This window comes from Phodopus roborovskii, unplaced genomic scaffold (assembly GCF_943737965.1).
Source record: "Phodopus roborovskii unplaced genomic scaffold, PHOROB, whole genome shotgun sequence".
Taxonomy (NCBI): domain Eukaryota; kingdom Metazoa; phylum Chordata; class Mammalia; order Rodentia; family Cricetidae; genus Phodopus; species Phodopus roborovskii.
In genome coordinates this window covers 34,982,809-35,004,839 of record NW_026126482.1, presented here as the reverse complement: position 1 = coordinate 35,004,839, position 22,031 = coordinate 34,982,809, and the positions used below count along the sequence as shown (strand labels likewise).

At 44.8% G+C, this 22,031-nt stretch overlaps 1 protein-coding gene across 4 annotated transcripts in view; it reads left to right on the top strand.

The window, feature by feature from the left end:
• The window catches only part of Ripor2 (RHO family interacting cell polarization regulator 2), a 213,504-nt gene that overhangs the window by 116,902 nt on the left and 74,571 nt on the right, over positions 1–22,031 (top strand). The window contains exon 1 of one of the 4 annotated variants that reach the window (XM_051194522.1): positions 7,050–7,246. The exons of the other annotated variants lie outside the window; for them this stretch is intronic. Within the exon in view, the coding sequence (XP_051050479.1) occupies positions 7,198–7,246 (49 nt within the window). The 5' untranslated portion in view covers positions 7,050–7,197. Of the gene's footprint in view, positions 1–7,049; positions 7,247–22,031 lie in introns of those variants that run through there. 4 annotated transcript variants of the gene reach the window in all.

The following is a 22,031-nucleotide window of genomic DNA, read 5'->3' as shown; positions in this document are numbered from 1 at the left end:
AAGAATTGTAAATTTAACACACTGCCATAATCTTTGTCAGTCAGGGTCTATCATTGAACCTGGAGCTCAGTGCTTCAGAGAGACTAGTCATGATCCACCTGTGTCCATCTTCCCAGCAATAGGGTTATAGATGTGTGCTGCCACATCTGGATTTTACACATGTGTTAGGATCCAAATTCAGTTCCTTATGTTTGCATAACAGGCACCTTTACTCACTGAGCCCCCTCTATAGCCCCTGTTTATTTGTTTGCTTTAATATTGAAACATTATCTTAAAAACTAAACAAAGATGGAATATTGGTTAAGATTATATTATTGCAGAAAAAGACCTTGAGGCATTATATAATAATCATATATAAGAAATACAATGTAAAGTTTCTGAAGAGGAAACATTTGTACTTGGAGCACATTTTCTTCCCCGTCAGCTTTGACTTCCAGCTGTTTGTTTCTGCCCCTGAAGACTTGCAGTCCCTCAGTGAAGAAGCTAGGCCTATAGATCAGCTTGGGCTTCGGGTAATTTGCCTAAACTCATAGGCCTGACTTCAGTACCTTGTTTCTGGGATGTACTAAAATGTCAGCAGTGCTGACCAAGAAAAGTTCCCGTTGCAAACGCAGATACGTGTGACAATGGGAAGGAAATGCCTGTGATGTCTACTCCCTTGAGGAACTTATCAGAGGCACCAGACATGGATAAAGGAGAGGAAGTCTGGCTCCCTGCAGTTCAGTAAGTGGTGAGCACTACATCGGAGCTGCCCAGGTGCCACAAAGGCAGGCTTGGGAGGCTTTGGGGGAGGTAGGGTGGCAGAGGGCAGCAAGCAAGTGCATGCTCACCTTCCTCACAGAGCCAATTGACTGTCCTTCCTCTAGACACATTAATACAGTGCTTATTATACTGTAGGTGGCACAAAGCATGGCTCCCGACATACAACTTATTAATGGTGAGGAGTGTGCTAATCAACTATCCCAAAAGGAAGGATCTGTGTTAAGGAGACAGAGGACCTATTTAAAAAAAAAACTAGTGTCTTGATGGAGGCAGTGCTGGGATGAGGTGTTCATTCTAGGCCAGGGGGATGGATTTTAAAGATAAACCTCAACAGTAAGAGGAAGAGTGATAGAATCAGCTAAGAATTTCTAGGCAGTGGAATCGGCCTGAGCAAACAACAGTAGACAAAGGAAAATATGATAACCTGGCTGTACTGTCCCTTCATATGACACAGAGGACACAGAGATTTGCTAAGTCCCTCCTCAGCAGCACTGAGACAGAACCAAAGTCTCTCAACTTCAAGTCCAGGATCCTTCTAGGAACTGTCCCCTTGCATGTGAGGGTGACAGCAAGTTGAAGACCCAGTTGTAAAAATCTTCTGAAAGCACTCTGGGAAGCTGAGTGGGCAGGAAGCCTTGTGAGGTTGTTATGGAGCTTCTGCTCCTAGCATGCAATCTGAAAAGTGTGCCAGAGCCATCGCAGGCCATGTGACGGTTTGAATGGCATGGGGGAGGGGTGGTCGAAAAACCTTCCTTTGCTGTTGATCTTGGTTTGTTGTGGGATTTTGATTTTGTTTGTTTGTTTGCTGAGGGATTGATATGGGGTCTCACTATAGCTCACATTGACCTCAAATTCACCATACGGCCCAAGCTGGTTTTGAACTCACAGTAATCTTCCCTCCCCAGCATCTCAAGTGCTGGGATTCAGGAGTGAGCCACCAAGCCCAGCTCTTAGAGACTGCACTTTAAATTCCTTCCCAGAGTAAATCATAAGTTAGAAAATTAAAAATACTGGTCAGGATGGCTAGCAAATGAAGAAATGAACAAAAGTTACTATGTGATAAAGGAATTCAAGAGTCTCAGAACCAAAGTAACCATGGCGGTGCACACCTCTAATTCCAGCAGTCTGGAGGCAGAGGCAGGAGGACCTGAGTTCAAGGCCAGCCTGGTCTACAAACTGAGTTCCAGGATAGCCAGAGAAACCCTATCTCAAAAAACAAAACAGAACAAAAACCACAAAAGTCTCAGAAGCAGAGCTGGGGTGTGCTTGCCTAGCTAGTGTGCTTGCCTAGCATTAATGAAGCACTGTGTAATGGCCCATGCCTGGATAGCACTCAGGAGATGGAGACAGGAGATCAGAAGTCAGAAGTTCAAGGTCATAATTGGATATATAGTACACACGGAGTCCAACTTGGACTACTTGAGTAAAAACCTATCTCAATTTAAAAAAAATAAATAAAAAAAGGAAAACTCTCAAAACCATCGGCATTCCAAGCTATGGTACAGCACACACTGGGGCTGCTGAATGCCTCTAAAGGAAGGTCACATGGTTAGAGAAAATACTTCAACATGATGTGGTCGTGAACTCACTCTTATGTACGTGTTGCATCCTAGTTAGGAAGGCAGAATAGATCTCTGGCATATCTGCTCACTGCTCCAGGATCTGTCAACTTGGCCAAGAGTAGAAACCAGAAGTCACCAGTGTCATAGGCACAAGGTACACAGAGGAAATTAAACACGGGAAGTAGGTAGGGCCGAGTCTCCGACGCCTCCTGACGAGCCCCACTTGGCAATGCTAGTTATTCCACAGGCATATGTTGAGCTCTGAGTTACATAGCTGGAGTTCTAAATTGGTAAATCAAATCAGCTGTGCTCTGGATTCTTCTCTTTCTCCTCATGAATGGTGTGTGTATTAGCCTCAATCAGGCTCACCAGGCCGATTCTGTTAGTCAAACATCAGCTAAAAAATGCTCAAGAAGAATGGCATAGCTCTGCTATGGAAAGGGACACTTGTCAGTGTCGCTGAAGTTCAAACACAGTTTCGTACTACCAAAAATAAAGCTGTTTCCATAGCACCAGTAGTACTTCCTCTTTCCTACTGTGCACCTCACTTACCCATCTCCAGACCTGTCACCCCAAGTAAGATGAGTGGCTGCCGGGCCTTCCCCTGTGTCTGCACCCTGGCTCAGTGCCTGCTACTGGGCTCACCCAACAACTCACTGCTAATTGCCATTTATATTTAGGAGTATTCTCAACGAAGAATGATATGAGGGGGAGGGGTTAAACTTGTATTTTAAGGAACCAATGCTGTCTCTGTTTTTAAGCCAACACATTTTTATTTAAGGGATTTTGCACGTCATTCTTTCACTGCCTATTGAGGTCACTTAGCCCCTTCAAAGCTGAGTTCAACATTTCAAGACAGATCTTTTCTAAAAGGACTGATGTTTAATCCAGGCATGCTGTCAGCCCACACTTCTTTCATTTGAGCTTCTTTTATCCCCACTTGAGTGAAGAACATATTCATGACTTCAAAGTTCTCCAGCAGAGATATCACACATGTAAGAAAGACACCGGTGACAGTGCATGAGATGACAGCATTGACAATAAGGTTCCTACTTTGAACATGAGGCCTGGAGTTGAAGACACATGTCTTACTGTAAATGGATGATGATTGTTTGTTTTGGTCTGTTTTTTCTTTCTTTCTTTCTTTCTTTCTTTCTTTCTTTCTTTCTTTTTTTTTTTTTTTTCAATGTAGATTGGCACATCCTACAGACCTGAGTGTGATATCATAGGAATGAGTGTGGTCTAGATTCCTTCATGTTAGGACGAGTGGAGTGTCACAAATTGAGGGGCAGATCATCTATCCTAAATCGCTTCTTATCTGCTGGCATGAGGAAATGCAATTGTCTCCTACTAGGGAAGTTCCCATAGTGCCCCTACCTCCATGGACGGAACAGATCTGTGCTTCGTTATTCCCTGGGTGATGTCACAAGAATGCTCTTTGATGTGTATGAATGCTCTGCTCAGTGAACTTTAGAGAATTTAAGACTCATGCTTAGGGAATAATAAATACCATCATAAGAGAGGGTAGGAACATGGAGAAATCCACCCCTTCAAGAATTGGGACTCTGGAGATCTCAGCAGGGTCAGTGAATGGAGATACCTGCTGGAGAACTTGAACTGAGTCATAGGATACCTGGCTTCTGGTATGTGCTCTTAATTCAGTTGCCTTGTTGAACACATTACTTGACTTCTCTGGCACTTGAATCACAGAATCCCTTCAGAATTTCATTCTGTCTGTTTGGACCTGTGCTGCCTGGTCCCACTTACCTGCTGTCTGAGGATTTCTGTGCTAGAACTTATGGGGGCTACACAGTCACCCAAGGATAGATCCCAGTCCAAAGGAAAAAATAGCTTCATGTTCCTCCTTCCATCCTTGACACACTGGTTCCCTTCCCAGGGAGCCAGTTCAAGGAAGTGCCTTGTTGAACCCAACTCCCTTTTGCTCACCATTTCAGTTCTGCCCCAGGTTGTAGAGCTGAGCATCTCCAAGACAGCACCCTAGGGAGCCCCCTCATGCAGTTCTCAGTCCTTTGGCAACACTGTTTGAAATAATCACGCCTCACAGAGTTCCTGCAATATTATTCAAGGCAGAAGATTCTAGGCATCTTGAAATCAAACTCTTAGGGAATTCAGAGGTGAAAGGACAGGATAGGACAAGAAGCCTAAGGGAATGGATAATAATAGCCAGGGGCTTTTTAACTGAGTGTGAATGAATAGACACTGCTACTTGGATGTAGGCAAAGGCTCTTTGGTTGGAGATAGGTTGACAAGGGAAATAAAATGATGGACGAGTCAAGGACTGCCTCAGAATGCAGGGTTATCCATCTTTCATCTGATAGGTCTGGGACACAGTGTGCAATACAGAAATGGTCCCTGCCCTGTGAGCTCACAGATTAGTGACAGAAAGACAAGAAACAAGTGAAGTAGCAAATATCAGTGCTTTGGAAGACAAGAATGGATGAAAAGGATCACTGGGACAGGGATGAACTAAAGATGCTAGTGGTCAGTGGAGACATAGGGAAAGGCTGGGAAGGGTTAAGGAGATGGAGGGAGGCTGGCATAGCAGACCATCTGTAAAGGGTTGGCTTACCAGCATCTTGTCAACAGCAGTGTTTTTATTATCTAGCTTATTGCTCCATTTGAGGGGGTTCTGCCAATCCTGGCAAGGGAATGCTGGTTGATGTTCAGCTCCTTTTCTCCTTTATCTTCAGTCCAGGACCCCAGCCCATGGATGGAAGGTGCTGCCCACATTCAAGGCAGGTCTTTCCACCTGAATTAACTTTTTTAAACAATCCTTCAAAGGCTTGTCCAAGGGTCTACTACCTAGATAAGATTAGATCCTGCCATATCAATGATGAAGGTTAATCATCACCAGCAGTGTGAACTTTGGGTTTTATTCTGTATTACAAATGGGGAACTGAAGTAGGATTTGAAGCCATAGAGGGTGGTCACATTGTTTATAGTTTTAAAAGCCACCATTTCTGCAATGTAGACAGATTGTTATCTATCACTACCTAACAGATCACCAACATACAGCTATTTAAAAGAACACACAGCATTAATTCACAGTTTCCACTTATCAAGAACCCAGCCCCAGCCTCGCATGTCCTCCGAAGGAGGGAATGCCTCCCAATAGCCCATGTCTTACAGATATCTAAACCTAGTTTTTTCACATTTGCATCTAAAGTTGATTAAGCAAGTTATACTAACTCTCTTTAACCTTATAGTTTGCCCATCTATAAAGTAGGAATCAAAATACTGAAAGATTATAACCAAGTGGAAATAGCCCACTGCCCAGGGGATAAGAAGATCACCATAAACTGTATGTTTAATATTGTAAGGATTGATGCATTAGGAACTTCTGCATTGAGCAGAATACCCATAAAGAAACCTACAGAGAGCTTGCCCTCTGTGCTAGGATATTGTGCCATGAGTTGACATTTTCCTCCTAGGAAGGAATGTCCACATGGGAAGGTGGAGCAATGATGGGAAATATGTTGAGTAGAGAGAAGGGTATCTGGGCAATGCAGCTGGAAAGGGCAGACTGTCAAAACTCCTCTCAAGACACCTCTCGTGGCCCAGGCCAGAGAGATGAGGCCATGTTCATCCTTGGGTGATCCCTGTAGTCTTGCTGTATCCTTAGGTGGGGTATGATTTGGCTGCTTTGTGCTGCAGGTCTGAGAATGGTGGAGTTTCCTGATGCCGCCATTGAGTCCTCTCGTGGTTATTGTTAGTCAAGTTTTATACTTCTTGATTCTAATGTCCTCAAAAAGCGACCAGATCTCAGTCTGGAATACGATGAATGCATTTATGGAAGGATTTGATATTATGAATTAAAACTACACCATTGTATGAATAAGACAGTTTGACAGACGAGGAAACTGAGACCTGGTGAGAACTGCCAACTTAAGGATGGAGGCGGAACCCACCCTTTATCTCTGTGTCCTTGTAGACTACTCATCTCATACACTTCACTCTCACACACACATTTTTAAAACGCAACATACATACATACATACATATCCGAAGCTGACATTGAACTTGCAGCAGTCTTCCTGCCTCAGCCTCTTGAGTGCCACCATACCCAGCTTCGAAACGTCCTTTATATGGAATGTTTTTGTCTGTCAGACCCACCTAAATTTTGAAAACTTTACGTGTGGGGGGGGGTTAAAAGACAATAAAAAACCTTGTTTCCCCCCCCCCATCACTGTGAGATCTCTGTCCAAATATGCCCTTGAGTGCCTGTACCCAGAGTCCTTTCCATCTGGGCTTTCCAACTTCTGCCTTGAGCCTTGGACTTCATTCCCCAGCAATGTGCAAAGTGCTCCCCCACCTCATCGTTTGTAAAGCACTGCCCTTTTTGACATCCCCCAAAGGGGTGGCTGCACAGATACTCTTGTCTCAGCTGAGATCTCCTCTAATGCTGAGTCCACCGGTCTCGCTCAACTCCTGTGCGGCTGAGTCCTCTTAAGCCGCGCCACAAGCTAGTGCTCCGGAGCCTGACGTGCAGGCGATCAGCTGGAGGCAAGCAAGCACCCAAGCGCAGCCTGAAAGAGTCGAGTTGAAGGGACCATCAAGCAGCTGTCTCCACCCGCCCTCCTCCTCTTCCCTCCCCGCGCGGGTGACGCGCCAGCCCCCGCGTGCGCGCCTCCACCGCCCGCTCCGCCGCCGCGCTCGCTCCACGCTCTGCCACCGCGCGTCCGCTGGCCCCGCAACTTCACCCGTCGCCCCAGCGGCTGAGCCTGAGAGCTGGGGCCACGACTGTCACCCGCCGCCCTTTCCCTGTCGGCTGGAGGAGCGAGCGAGCACCGGCTGTCCGCGGAGCCGGAGGCGCAGGGCAGCGAGGGGCGGCGCGTGGGTGCCGAGGTGGTACATGCCACCCGGCACTAAGCGTCTCCGGGCACCAGGAGCGTTCTCTGCAAGTAGGTGCATGCGCCTCTTAAAGACATTCCCTGCGTCTGATTTTGCTTTCACCTCGATGAGGTGGGTGTGTGGAGGGGGTGTCCTGGGCTTGAATGAGCCTGGCGTATTAAGAAGATCCCTTGGGTGTCCGGGCTTTCCTAGGTCCTGGTGAATCGCGGAGTCCGATGCCAGCGGGAGGAGAAGGGAAGTTGCTAAGTGAGAGGGCCACACACTTAGGGCATGGCAGACCCGAAGGGTGTCCCGGGCCGTGCAGGGACTGGTTGAGAAGGTTAGAGAAGCTTGTGACTACCCAGGGCTGGGGTCTGTCAGAGACAGGGGATCACTGGCCTGAGAAATAAGGAGACAGGACCCCGAGTGGGAGAATTCGCGGGTGAGATAGTGGGTGAACCCCCAGCTACTGAAAGACTTCTGGGTACCCAACAGTGATCTTCGTGTGTCCCCAGACTGAGCAACTGAGCTTGGCTGGGACCCAGCCACTTCAAATTGGCCACATGAAGCCGGGTGGTGAGAATGGGGAAGAGAAAGCAAATCAGAAGAAATGTGTTGCTCTTGATGCTACCCTGTGTTTGGAAAGACTGGGGAACGGGGGTCACACCTGAGGGCACTCCAGCCCAGCCGGGGCAGGTGTGTGTGGCAGATACTGAACGGAACATGGCTGCGTGGCTGGGAAGGCTCTTTTGTAGCCCTCCTGCTTCACGCTATTTATTACCTCATAGCTCCCTCCCACTGGTTCGTGGGCAGCAGTACAGACCCCTCTCTGCTGAAGGGAGCAGGCGTTGAAATTTGCTAAGCAGGGCCATTCAGCTGTGAGAGTGACAGGACTGTGGACAGTAACAGCTCCTGAGTGAGAAAACAAGGCAGAAATCTCAGCTGACCGGTTTTGTGAGGCCGGGGGTGAAGCAGGGTAGGATCCACAGCTTGGTCTAGGGGTTCTGGTCTAAGGGACACCTATATGCTGCATGAGTGACTGTGAAGAAACTGAAGAAATGTCAGTACTTTAGCCAGGGAAACAATGTGGTTGTCTTAAAAAATACATCAGCTGTCTTCCCTCTGGCTCCCCTTGCAAATATGAGCACCCGCCCTTTGTTTCCTGACACAGTCATTTCTTCCTTTTTGGTTTTGTTGTTTTTGTTGTTGGTTGGCTGGTTTTGTTTGGGGGAGAGCTTTGGGTTTTTTTCTTTTTTTGGTCACATTTGCCTAGCTCCTCCTTCCCACCTTCTCCCCAGTATTCCTACTAGCCTACTTCTCTTAGGGCTGCTTCTGAGACTCCCATTCATAAGGTTTAGCTCCAACAGAGCCTCCTATCTGCTGTTACAGCAGGAGAGGTCAAGGCACAACTCCCACAGAGAACCAGCATCCTCAGTCTGGTCTCCAGCAATTAATTGTAAAGCATCCAGTAGCCACCCTCCCTCTCTGGGAACAAATTGCAGGTGTGTGTGTGTGTGTGTGTGTGTGTGTGTGTGTGTGTGTGTGTGTGTGTGTGTTTGAGGTGACAGCAGCTTGACCCTTTCTCTGCTGCTCAATCCAGCCTTCAACATCAGAGGTCCCATCAGTCCCATGGGGGGGAGATACAGCCACAGGGTGGCTTTTGCCTTGGAAGTTAATACATGTGTCTGTCCAAAAGTTGACTGTACCCAACCATCTGAAAAGGAACATTGGAGAATCTATTTAGTCAAAACATATCGCATGTGTTGCTTTCCCAAAAGCCCCCTGAGGGGTGTTGTTGCTCTCTTCCTCTGGCACTCTGATGTGAGATGTGTTTGCTATGAGCATTTTGTCCTCAGTGTAAACATAAAGAAATGGCCAATGAGAGAGAGAGAGAAAGAGAGAGAGGAAAACTGAAAGTGTGGGCAGAGGACTTACCTGGGATCCTGGTCACCCAAACACAGGCTCCATAAATGGCTCCTTTCCTTTTGTTAATTACAAACTAGAGTTGTTTCCAGAAGAGAAGGGACCAAATGTGCTAGGAGGAGGGTTTTATTTCTATTGTTTGGATCTTGGGAGCTATAACTATAATAGCATCCAAGCTTCAATATTTGGAATGAGCTCCTGACAGGTGTGAGAACTAAATCTTCCTCCACTATCATGAAACTACCCCTACTAAGATAGAGCCCAGGGCTCACCTACAGTATCAACCATATACCTCCTTCTAAATGTAACCAAGCCACACTTCTGTTATTCTCGTTCTCCTTCCCTGCCCCCTCTCTCCACCGTGTGTGTGTGTGTGTGTGTGTGTGTGTGTGTGTGTGTGTGTGTTCAGGTGTCTTCCTCAGCCAGGCATCACCTTACTAGTTAAGACAATCTGTGTGTGTGTGTGTGTGTGTGTGTGTGTGTGTGTGTGTGTTCAGGTGTCTTCCTCAGCCAGACGTCACCTTACTAGTTAAGACAATCTCAGTGAACTGGGGGCTCACCAATTCACCAAGATTAACTGGCCAGGGAACTCCAGGGATTTATTTCTCTGCCTCTGAGTTCTTGGCCCTGAGGTTACAGGTATGCACCGCCATGCCCAGCTTTTTACACGGGTACTGTGAATCAAACACAGGTCCCTATGCTTGTGTGCAAGTATTTTACTGAATGAGCTATCTTCCTAGCCCCTTTCTGTTACATTTCCAGCTCTTGTATACCTCACCTCTGTTAAGAGACCCACACACAGAGAAAGAAGGGCAGCTGTGGAGAGTGGGCAATATAGCTTTCAGCTTTCACGTTTAATGATCAGAGCTCTCTTACAGTGGTCCTTTGGGTTAAGGAGTTTGCAAACAAGTGCTTTATTTTAGCAACCATGAATTCAATGGGTTGGAAAAATTAAAATGCAGTCTTATTTTTATTCTGAAAAGAAGCAAGAAGTCTGAAACCAGTCCTTTGCTTTCCTTGAGAGGAAATAGGAGGGGAAGCGAAAGTCGTTTTATCTGCACAATGGGTGATCCTCAGGCAATGGCAGACTCAGTTTTCCAGCTAGGGCTTTCTGTGCCTAGCACTGAGCAGGGCTTCATGCTTGCAAAAGATCTTTTACCAGGGTTATTCTCATATACCAAGAAAAGATCCGGGGAGGGGCAGCTTGTGTTTGAGGCCATCCAACCAGAAAAGAATACCAACTGAAATCAGACAATGGGTCAAGGGAGTTGGATGGGGGGGGGGAGTACAGATAGGCAAGTAATTGGTTCCCTACAGACAACCGTCAGCTAGGAAATGGTGTCTTAGAGCAGTTGTCATGTAAACAGCCCACAGTGTGATTATTAGGAAGATTTGTTCAGAAAAGGGAAAGGATTATGAGGCTGCACCTCTGTATCCCAGCGGAGCCCTGCTTTGAGCTCCGCTCCTCTCTGCTGTCAAACTGTATTCAGTTTCTTAAGACAGCACCCTCACTCTGAAAACCTCACTGCTATAAGCATGGGAACCTTCGTGGGGGACTCCATGAACTAGTCCATCCTATATCTTGAATGAGCTAATTCAGAGATACCCAGGAGTCCTTGTCCCTCTTGTGCACCTCCCCTCTGAAGCCACAAGCTTCCTCTCTGGGCTAACGGTCTTTGTTTGGTTGATTTGGTCACAGTAGGCTTATCCCACATGGGTTGGAAGCATTCCCTGGAAATAATAGATGTTTTTCTGAGTGTGGCATCTATCTTGTAAAGATCTGTTTACTTATAGCTCCTTGAGGGTTTTCCCGCCTTCTAAGGAAACCCAGACTACCATGAAGAGAGGAAGTCAGTCCAGTTTGTTTCATTGTTCTTTGTTTACATGACACCAATGGGCATGAGGTGGGGGCGGATTTGAATCCTTTCACATTCATTACGCTAATGAAAAAGGAAATTGGAGGGTTTTTTTTTTTCACAGTGAAATGAGATGCAGTATTTCTATGTTGTCTCCCATAAGACCAAAAGGAGCTCCCAGCCAGAGAGAGAAGTGAGCCTTAAACAAAGAGAATGGCTTTCACACTCTCTTAGAAGTGTAAAAAAATGTTTGCATGTCCTAAAATACATATAAAAATTGATTACCAATCACTTTAATTCTGAAGTGCATTCATTGTTAAGTAATTTAGGGAAATACTATTTTTTTTTTCTCCTGCTCATGTATTTGTTCCCTAAGCAAGTAATTGGGATCTTGCCAGAGTGTGATTTCTCCTTCAATATAAACTCATAAAGTATCAATTATAACTTCCAGGAAGTGCAGTCAGAAGAGAAGAAGGAAGGGAGAATTGGGTGACTATATAGCTTTGTTTGTCCCATGTGTCAGTCAGTTCTTTGTCGTAAGAACAAAATATCTGATACAGGGTGATCGTGAAGTAGAGAGGGGCTTTTTTATTTAGCTCACTGCTTGGAAGGCTAGAAGTCCAGATGACCGTAGAGAGGGCCTTGTAAGAGCCACCTTTTGTCTGCATACCTCATAGCAGATAGTTCTCAGATAAGTGAGCACTAAGAAATGGAGACATCTTGGACCAAAGGCAGGGGGAGCTTAGAATGCCACACTTCCTTCAGAGATCATGTTCCCAGGTAACCTAGGGACCTCCCACTAGGTCCCAACCTCAAAAAGTTCCACCAGTTTCTAATAGTGCACTTCTGGGATCCTTGCAGGTCACAGGAACTGCACTCAAATCAATCATAGTCATATATATATGGAGGGGAGGTCAAGGAAGGAGGAGACAGAGCAATGGGGATCCATACACAGAGCTAAGACAGATTCCTGGAGCTAGACCAATTCCAAAGAGGTTAATCCTCACATGACATTTGATTTCTTTGCTCTTTGCAACACATGAAGTTCTAGAATGACCTTGACTTTAACAGTTGCCCTTCCAACTGTTCTACTGACAGGTGTTCTACTGACAGTCAGGCTCAGGGCTGATCCTTAAATGGCAGAACCACACCATACTATTTGTTGGTAAGGCTACTGGTAATATTAGCCATGTGGATAAGATAGATCCATGTTCTTCATTATCTGAAGTCTAACTTAGAATTGTCTTGGTGATGCTTTGTCCTTGATGACAACTGGAGCTTGGGAAAGGGAGAGGTGGATGGATCCCAGGTAACCGTCAAACACACAGGGAATCTAACATTCACCCTGTTCAGTTGCAGAGAGGAGAATCTAATCAGCAGAAAGGTCATAAAGTCAAGATGGCTTGCAGAATTATCTGGACAGGAAAATTAAGGAAATACACATAGGTTACACTTTATTAGCCACACTTGCAACTGAGCTACAAATGTCCCTACTGTCTGATTTAGTATCAAGAAGCTGCCTGGTGATTTGAGTGAGAGGCTATTGGCACGGCCAGGAAACAACTACCAGGAAGCTACCATAGGAACAAACAGATTAGTATGGTGACTGGTCCAGAAGAGTATGCAAAATAATGACTTTTCCTCTTTCAAGATGCCCATGCCAAATCCCTGGGACCTAGAAATCCAATTCCCTACACGACAAAGGAGGCTTTGCCCATATGATTAAGTCAAGGATTTAGCCATATCCTGGACTACCACCTGGGCCCAGTCTAATTAATTCAATCCTTAAAAGCAAAGAAGACAAATGGCTCTCTGGACCAGAAGGTCAGAGCCAGACAAAGTTATTGCCTTTGAAGATGAGGGAAGGAGGCCTGGGAGAAGGAATGCAGGAAGCCCTAGAAGCTAAGAGAGATAAGGAGATTTTTCTATGTAGGCTCCAGAAAGAAACATAGGCTTGCTGGTGCCTTGATTTGCATCTGGGAAGACCCACTTCAGACCTCAGTCCTTTAGGGCTATAAGCTCACAAGTGTGTGGTGGTGTTTAATGCCATCATAGCCATTGGTTACAACAGCCATAGAAAAGCAGCACCCACACCCTGCCATTCACATCTACCTTTGGAGGTCACAAGAGTCTAATGGAGGCTCCTCCTGCATAGGAGGATTCTGGGAAATTGTTTCCAGTTTCCAAACCTCAATGCAAGAAGGCACCCTACACGCTGGGGCAGTGGCCAGTGTGACACTGAATGCCAACCAAGCATAACCACTGCAGCTGCCACAGGAAGTCGTGAGGCTCTTGAGAGTCACTGGTAAATATGGCCAGTACTCTTAACTATCTTTCAGGGAGGGATGGTAGCATTTGGCAGAACACAAGTGGATGACTGAGAGTTTTGGGAAATTTAATGAATGTTGCTAAGTCATGAAGGTACAAGGGGAGTATGGAGGAAGGAGTCTTCAAATAGATGCCTACTTCACCATGGTAGAAGTTACTGCCCAGAGAGTAAGTACATTGCAGAAAGCATCATTTTTAGGATCAAGTGCTGACTTACTGTAGCTCTGGCCTGAACCACACAGCGCAGATGACCTCTGCATTATTTCCTTCCCTGTAAGCTCTTCCTACAAGGGAACACTCTGGTGCTCCTCTGGTGGAGAGATGAGAATCTCTGCGTGTCCCTTCAATACTATAGCATTTCTGATCAATAGAGAATATGACTTTTTAGTGTCTGTTGTTGTTTTGTTGCTACATTTGTTCTTGTTGTCTGAGGTCCTGCTAAGCATCCCAGGGTAGCCTAGAACTTGTTCAAGGCCTTGACCTCACAATTATCTTGACAGCCACCTGCCAGCTGGAATGAAAGGAATATACTCTAATACCTGGTTTAAGAATATATCCTTTAGAACTGGAGAGATGGCTCTGTGGTTAGGAGCACTGGCTGTTCTTCCAGAGGACCCAGGTTTAATTCCCAGTGCCCAAATGGTAGCTTACAACTGTCTGTAACTTTAGTTCCAAGGGATCTGACACCCACAAAGAAACATACATGTAGGCAAAACATTAATGCACATGAAATAAAATTAAATACAAATATTAAAAAGGAATATATCTTCTAAGCCCGGATCACAAAATATAATATTGCTTGGATTTTTTTGTTTGTTTGTTTTGTTTTGTTTTGTTTTGTTTGACAGAGTATCTTACTATATGCCCAGGCTGGCCTTGAGCTTACTATGTAGCCTATTGACCTCAAACTTGAGGCAGTCCTTCTATTTCAGCCTCCTGAGTGCTGGGATTACAAATGGCACAGTACCTCTCCCTAGAGGTAATTCAGTTTCCACTCTGTCAGCTGGACCAATAGCTCATGAAGCTGGGAGCCAGCCTGTGAACAATCTCAGCTGAGACTACCACGTGAGGAAGCCCATGCTAACTGACCACATAAACAGACCTGAGATTTGAGAAGAGAGAATGGGGACCCAGTCGACCATAGTGTCACCGGTTCTTGATGTTCATGACCTACTGTCATCTGACTGATAGGACCTGGATCCAGAGCTGTGTAAAGTTCATGACTCATTGTGGTTGTTTCAGGCCACTGCATGTGTGAAACGACTGGTCACCTAACAATAAATAACCTGCATAGTCCTAACAAGTGCAAAGTGAGGTCAGTGAAGACCGTAGCCTTTTGCTGTTCTCACATGTCTTTACTGAGGTAGACAACAAGACAGTGATCCATGGTTGACCCAACCCGGCTCTGATCCCATCTCTTCCTGCAGTCGAGTACTGGCTAAGAAGCTCACTTTTTTCCTTTTTCTTTCCTTCTTTAATTCCTGCCTGCCTTCCTCTTCCTTCCTTCCAACCTTCCTTCCTTTTACAAGATTTTACTCTAGAGTCCAGACTAGTCTCAGACTCACAGAAAGCATCCTGCCTCAGCCTCCAAAGTGCTGGGATTACAGGTATGAGCCAGGATGCAGACATCATTCTTGACTTTTCCATGAGGAGCAGACAGCGTGCTTTGTGGTTGGTTTGCTGGGAAGGGGCAGTTAGGGAGGGTGGAAATGTTGGCCTGGAGGCGGAGTTTCCAACTGGCCAGTCCAACACTGAATTAGCAGATTCCAAAGAACTTCCAGAAGTTTAGCTTCCCTGTATAGGAAATGTAGAGGTCATAAATGTTTGTTTTGGGGGAGCATGCTCACACTAGGGGTCCTCTGAGGAGATGGGGAGGAAGAGGAGAAGGGGGGACTGGAAGCCCCAGAGGCACTTCCTCACACTTATGCCACTGCCCCACCAGACTCACTGATTTTCTTTCCTTTTCTATGGCTTTTGTTTGTGCTGCCTTCCTTGGTGCCTGAAGTTGGGTGTTCCTCCACAATAAATCCTTTATTCAGATTTTTACAGTTTACAATTCTCCATTGCCGTGTGTGTGTGTGTGTGTGTGTGTGTGTGTGTGTGTGTGTGTGCATACATACAAACATGTATGTGGAAGTATGTGTAGAGACCAGAGGTCAATGTCAGGCATCTCTCTCATCACTTCTCCAGCTTGTTTTTTGAGACAGGGTCTTGCCTTGGTCTGACACTCATTACTAAGTTAAACTGACCGGCCTGCAAGACCAGGGATCTTCCTGTCTCCGCCTTCTCATTGCTGGTATCACAGAACACCACACATGTGAGTGCTGGGGATCTGAACTCAGGTCCTCATTCTTGAACAGCAAGCACTTCACCAAGTGAGCCATCTCCCAGTCCTTCCCATCATTCATCTAAACATAGAGCAACCCAGTGTTGTAATATCAATGCTTCTGATTTCACAAACTAAACAGCAAACCACAAGTGGCGGTCTGTACACATAATCCAGTATTTAGGAAGTGAAAGCAGGGGCATGGGGCGTGCAGTGGCATCCTCAGCTACAGGAGGGGATAGAGGCGGTTACAGGCCACTCTGGGGTATATGATACCTGGCCTTAAAAGAAAAGTAAAAAGGAAACTGTTTTGTCCAAGATCTGAATGACAGAGTGTAGAAAAGGATGGGTGGACACCCACTAACTCCTCCCTGAGGTCCCTCCTCCTCGGCCTGCCCACCTGACTCAGCCTAGGCAAGGAAAGCCTGGCTAAGCTAGAGAGAGTTGTCCTCTTGGACAACTCAACTATTGCCAATTGTTCAGTGTGGGTCTGAGATGATGTTTTCTTATCTGATGCTCTCAGAGCTCTTTGTTCTGTAAAATGGTGGGAAAAGGGTCGGGAATTGCTCCTTTTCTGGCTCCCATGACATTCCAAAAAAAAGTTTGTCCTTTGAATCATGTCATCTTGCTCTTTGCCCTAAAATAGGACAGCGACGACACATGATGTTCTTTTCGTTTGAGGGTCACTTTCTCTTTTGGGATCTTCATCTTTGGTGTATGTTTCCCTACAGTAAGACATTTCCCAGATGTTTTCTTATTTATTTATTTTGCTTTCTGTCATAAAAAATGGTTCTTCCCTACTGATGGAAGAAAATAGCCACAAGAAGAAGCTAAAGGGTGACAACAAGATGTTTCCCTAAGTGTGACTATAGCCTTCAAGCTCGAAGTACTGGGGCCGGGGGCACTTCCACCCTTAGGAGACTGTTTCACTTCTTTATGCTCTGGTTGGGGAAAATAAATCTGACTAAACCATGCATATGTCTTTATTTTTAAAGTATTTTTTGCATTAAAGGTGTGTGTGTGTGTGTGTGTGTGTGTGTGTGAAAGAGAGAGAGAGAGAGAGAGAAAGAAAGAGAGAGAGAGTTGTCAATGTGACTACAGATGCCCTTGGAGACATACCTGATCCCTCTGGACCTGGAGTTACAGGCTATTGTGAACCACCACGTGGTAGTGTTAGTATCCTCTGGTCCTCTGCAAGAACAGTGTGCACCCCTAACTGTCGCACCATCTCCCTGCCCCATATAAGTTCCTATATATGGTAAAAACAAAAACAAAACAAAACAAAAAACAAAAAGCAACCAACCACTCATGAGGCAGAGGGATTAGGGTCACTGCAAATTTGATAATCAGCTTGGGATACATAGGAAAACCTATCTTAAAATATCCTTTCACCCCCGCCCCAAAAAAAGAAAGAGAGGAGGGAAGTAAAGGAAGAGAAGAAAAGGAAGAGGGAGCAATAAATATAAATCTTGAGTAATAGCTTCGTGCATATGTATTTCATATTGAATGTTGACACAAAACCTCTTCCATGTTGAAACAGCCAATCTAAATAAAAACCTCATCTGTAATACCAATAATAATAGCTATCATTCAATAGAATTTCTGATGCTCTAGACGTGTGTATTAACTCATCAAGTCTTCATGATAACCTGCAGGGATTGCTTTCACCACCTGATGGATGATAACATTATGGCTTTGCAAAACTATGAAAATGCAAGCAGCCCATCTCTAAACCTAGGCCAGGTGGGCTCCAACTCCAGACAATGGCAATGAGCATAAATACACAGACTCTAAAAGCAGAGCTATGGTTCCCACAGCAACTAGCAGGCAGCAAGCTGAGAAAACCAGAGTTATCCCACGTAACTCAGCTGGGTTGTGGCTGTCAGGTCTTTTAGCTTGGCAACTCCAATCTCAGACTGTCCGTGTGGGCTGAAGTTCTTTGGCTCTTCTAGAGTCTATTGCAAACACAAAGAAGCTTTCCCACATAAAGGAGATACGTGCCTGCAAAGGTACCCCCATTGGGGTGAAATGGGTGCTTTCTCTACTGACAATCTCTCAGATGAGCCTCAGATGAACCAGCACAGAGCAGGAGAGGGGAATGGAGAAAAACAAAATAATTCCCTTAATGAAGGAGGCTTATTACTGACTCCATGTCCACATGTAGAATATCCTTTAATCATTTTTTTCTTAATTACTGAATGTAGGAAAACAAGACCATTGTTAATTTATGTGGCTTTAATTTATGCATCAGAGAATTATACAGGATAATTACCTGCAGTTGAAGAAAAATGAATCCTGTCAAATCTGGTTAATACACGCTCAATTTACCCTTCTGTGTCTTTATCCAAAAAGATTTAAAGTGATAACAAACCTAAATGATATGCAAAATAACATTGGCTTGTGAAGCAGAAGTATTTTCTGGTATATACCCTTTGATTTGCATCACAAATAGAGTTCTCTGATTGAGGCTGACTAGATTTGAATATTATTTCTGGAACAATAGCTGTGATTCACCAATTTAATGTGTATTTGATCTTTTCCAGAAGTTTCCATTTTTCGAATCAGCACAAGAGAAGTTGTCTTCATGGGCTCCATGTTAGCCTGAGTTTAATTTCTCTTCTGAGAATAACTTGGTGGGATTGATGATGATTTCCCTTATCAAGACTCATAGGATATTTCCAGTTAAGATCAGTAAAGGCTTCCCACATTGTTCCAGAACCTCCACGAAGCAGTGGATTCCAAAATCTAAAACTCAATCAACCAGCTGTAACAAATTATGGGTCCATAAAAGGACACAGATAGAAATTTCCTGACGACTTGAGTCAGGCTGAGAAAGCCTCTGTGAACTCACTAATGGTGTTGAGAGGAAACTAAGACTTGGACAGAGCTGACTTTAAAACTGGGCTTACACACCTCAGTGGCAGGCTTTGATCTGAGCTTCCCTATAGGGCAACATAGCAAGTTGTTACTTAAGCAGTTGCTATCGGAAAGGTGTGTGTGTGTGTGTGTGTGTGTGTGTGTGTGTGTGTGTGTGTGTGTGTTCCTTGGAGGACAAACCTTTCTAGTGATGGACTATGAAAGAAGTGTTTTAATGAAGGGTATCAATGGAGCAAAGTTCAAAAACTACCACCCTGTACTGACTGGCTGGTCTTCACTCTTGCTTTCTCATCTCTCCCTGAAGCTCTCCCAAGATCTAAAAATGGCAAGGGAAAGAAATATTATAAAAAGAAAAAAAAAGCATCTATATTTGGCTATCAATTGCCCTTTTGTTTTTTGGAAAAGGCGATGTAATTTCATCTAAGCCAAAATTACTCACATAATCAGATCAGCAAATATTAGCAGGAGGCGTTAAAGATGGTTGACCCTAGCCCCACAGAACCTCACAGGGAGCCCTGCCCGAACTGCGTGGTCACAGCTACTCAATGGTTTCATGACTGCCAGAATTTGTCACTTGAGACTTTAAGTTCTGAGACTAGCAAAACACAGAGAAGTGTCAAAAGCAGACAGTTACCATTGCTAGGCAAGGTCCTCTGTCTCTGCAACCTTGACTTTGGTGATGGGCTGAACATCAGGCACTGGTTTATCTGAATATCTATTTGGTGCTTTGCTTTCCACTTGGCAGGTCTGATGTCTTTTTAATGCTCAGAAATTAGAATGCAAACATTACCACCAACATCTTACAGAAGAGGAAGCCAAGTAGAGGGTACTCTTTCGAAGAAAGGACTCACAGCAACAGTGTGACTGCAAACTGATGACCCACATACTGGGTGTGTGTTTTTAGCCTTGTAGATCCAGCGACTTCCTTGTTTCCCCTCCGTACCGTTTTCTGTTACTATGGGCTTTGGCTGGGACTGTCTCTAATTCTATGCACTCAAGGCCTCTATTAGTGAGAGCTGAAGTTATTCAGGAGAGAGGTACAAGACACTTGTATAAAGCCACGCTGGCTTTGCATGCTCAGCTTCAACACTTTGTGCTGATTCTGGGGGGTGCTAAGGAAAGCCAAGTTAGTGAATGCAATACTCACTCTTTCCTATTGTGAATATTAATTGTGGCACACAGTGATCCCATCCCCACCCCAGTGCTAGAGGGTGGCAGAAGGGGGAAGGGGTTTTGTGCAGTGACTGGCTGTGTCCAGCCACCTGTCCAAGTGGTGGCCTCTTCTCTCTCGGCCCTGAATACCCAAGTCTGAACAGTTGGAGGGCATCTGCTCTCAGAGCTGGAACACCCGCACTGCTGACTCGAAAACAATAGGCCCAGCCTGCCAAATAATATATTTTTGGTACAAAGAAAAACCCTATCCCTCCTAGGGATCAAAATACATTCTTATGAGACTGTGTATCATTTTTTAAATAAGTTGCCTGGTTCACATTCTGAATTCTGCTCCTCCCATTTGACTGTCTTCAACCCCTTCAGTCCTTTCAGTTCCAAAGTCTGGGATGAGGTTTCAGAAGCATGCAACATGAATGTGTCCTTCGAAAAAGAAAATGCTCATGCCAGCTGACTGCCTGAGGGTGTTCACTGAAAACCTGACAAATGGTACTGGAGAACAGGGAATCTGAAAGCTTTCCCACTCACAATCCCTCTTCACCAGAGAAAGATTTATGCACTCCCAAGCATATAGCTATACACAATAATAGAGATAAGACTGCCACTGAAAATAAATCATAAAGAAATTAATATTAAAACAATTTCTTTAGAAAGTGGAGAAATGACTCAATGGTTAAGAGCACATTTGGCTCTTGCAGAAGACCCTAGCTCCATTCTCAGCACCCACATCTGATGAGTCCCCAGTCACAACCACCTATAGCTCCAACTCCAGCAGAGCTAACACCTCTGACCTCAATGGGCACCTGCACTCATGTGTACAACACCCCCTGACACACATACAAGTATACACAATTAAAAATAAGAAAACATAAATCTTGAAAAAAAAATCCCTTCACATACATATATTTTGCCATATGTTTTGCCTTCATATACATATGTTTCTTGGAGAAAACAAACGTGCTTACTAAAACTATGGTGCTTACTTAGTCAAATAAGGAATTAAACATCGGCAGATTATTTGATTCTGTAAGAAAGAGCATCTTCAGTGGCTCTGGGTGGACCTAGATTTTGATTTTATGATCATGAGTTCTGAGAAAGCCACTTTTCATGCTTACATAGTACAGAAGGGCAGGAGTACATTTAGGGCCATTTCAGAAATTGCTAGAAGTCTAGTAAAGACTTGCAAATCCTTTACAAGTATCTTACAATGAAGTTGGCATCAGATGACCAGAGAGGTCACATATGGCTCTGCTTACTATAGCCTGTGTGCATGAAGAAAGCCTAAACCCTAGGAAGATATTTTAAAAATCTTATGCCCGAGTCCCAGTCCAGATCACCTAAGTTGGGCATTCTAGAAATGAGCCTCAAACTACAATGTTTTAGAAAGCATCTCCTCACGGAATTCTCGTGTACGACCAGTTTGGAGAACTCTCCTTTGGCTCTTGTGTTTGCTAGTGACATCAAGAAATGAGGTTGAGACACAGGGTCCTTATTTTAGTGCATGTAGAGCCAGTAATTCATTTCCTAAAAATGCATGTGACTTTCTGAACTTAACCACAAGAAATAAGGTACAGAGCATTGCATCCCTTAAGCAGCAAAGATAGCCTGTTTTATTTTTGCTGCAGTTAAATGTTGTTAGCACCACACTGGGCCATCCACACTTAATAGGCAATCTCATGGTTGGGAATGGTTAGAGACTAAAGGAATAAAGTCTAGGGAAACTGTATGAGACCCATCTCGTCTTCTCCAACCATACAAGTAATGGTTTAGAATATAGACTGATGATGTTTGTAGTCTGCCAATGCTGCAGTTCAGGTTGGTGGAGAGTCTCCTTAAGGAATGCAAAAGAAAACTAGGCATGCTGCTGCACACCTGTAATCCCAGCTCTCCAGAGTAGAAGCAGGAAGATTAGGAATTCAAGGTCATCGTTGACTACATAGGAAATTCAAAGTCAGCTTGCACTACAGAAGACCCTTCCTGCGGAGGGGTGGGGGAAGAATTGGAGGTGGGGAGGGCAGAGAAGAAACAATGAAAATGTGGAAGTTGTAATAGACTTTGTTTTTCTCAGTTAAGGAACAGTAGAGATGAAGGGTAACAGGACCATTGCTGATTCTGGTTTCAGTGTTGCCATCCATCTTCTTGGAACAGTTGCCTGAGGGCCAGTTTCGTTATGTGTAGAAGAATGCCAATAACTGTCCCACATAATTTACAGGCTTCTATGATGCCACAATGCTTGGGAACATGCAGGCTATATTCATGAGCTATGGTGAAGGACTGGGCTCATCACTGAGGTCCTTTACTGATATGAACAGCCATGTAGACACCAAGACAGATGCCACTCTTTCTATTGATTTTGATATCCACTGGGCTGCCTCC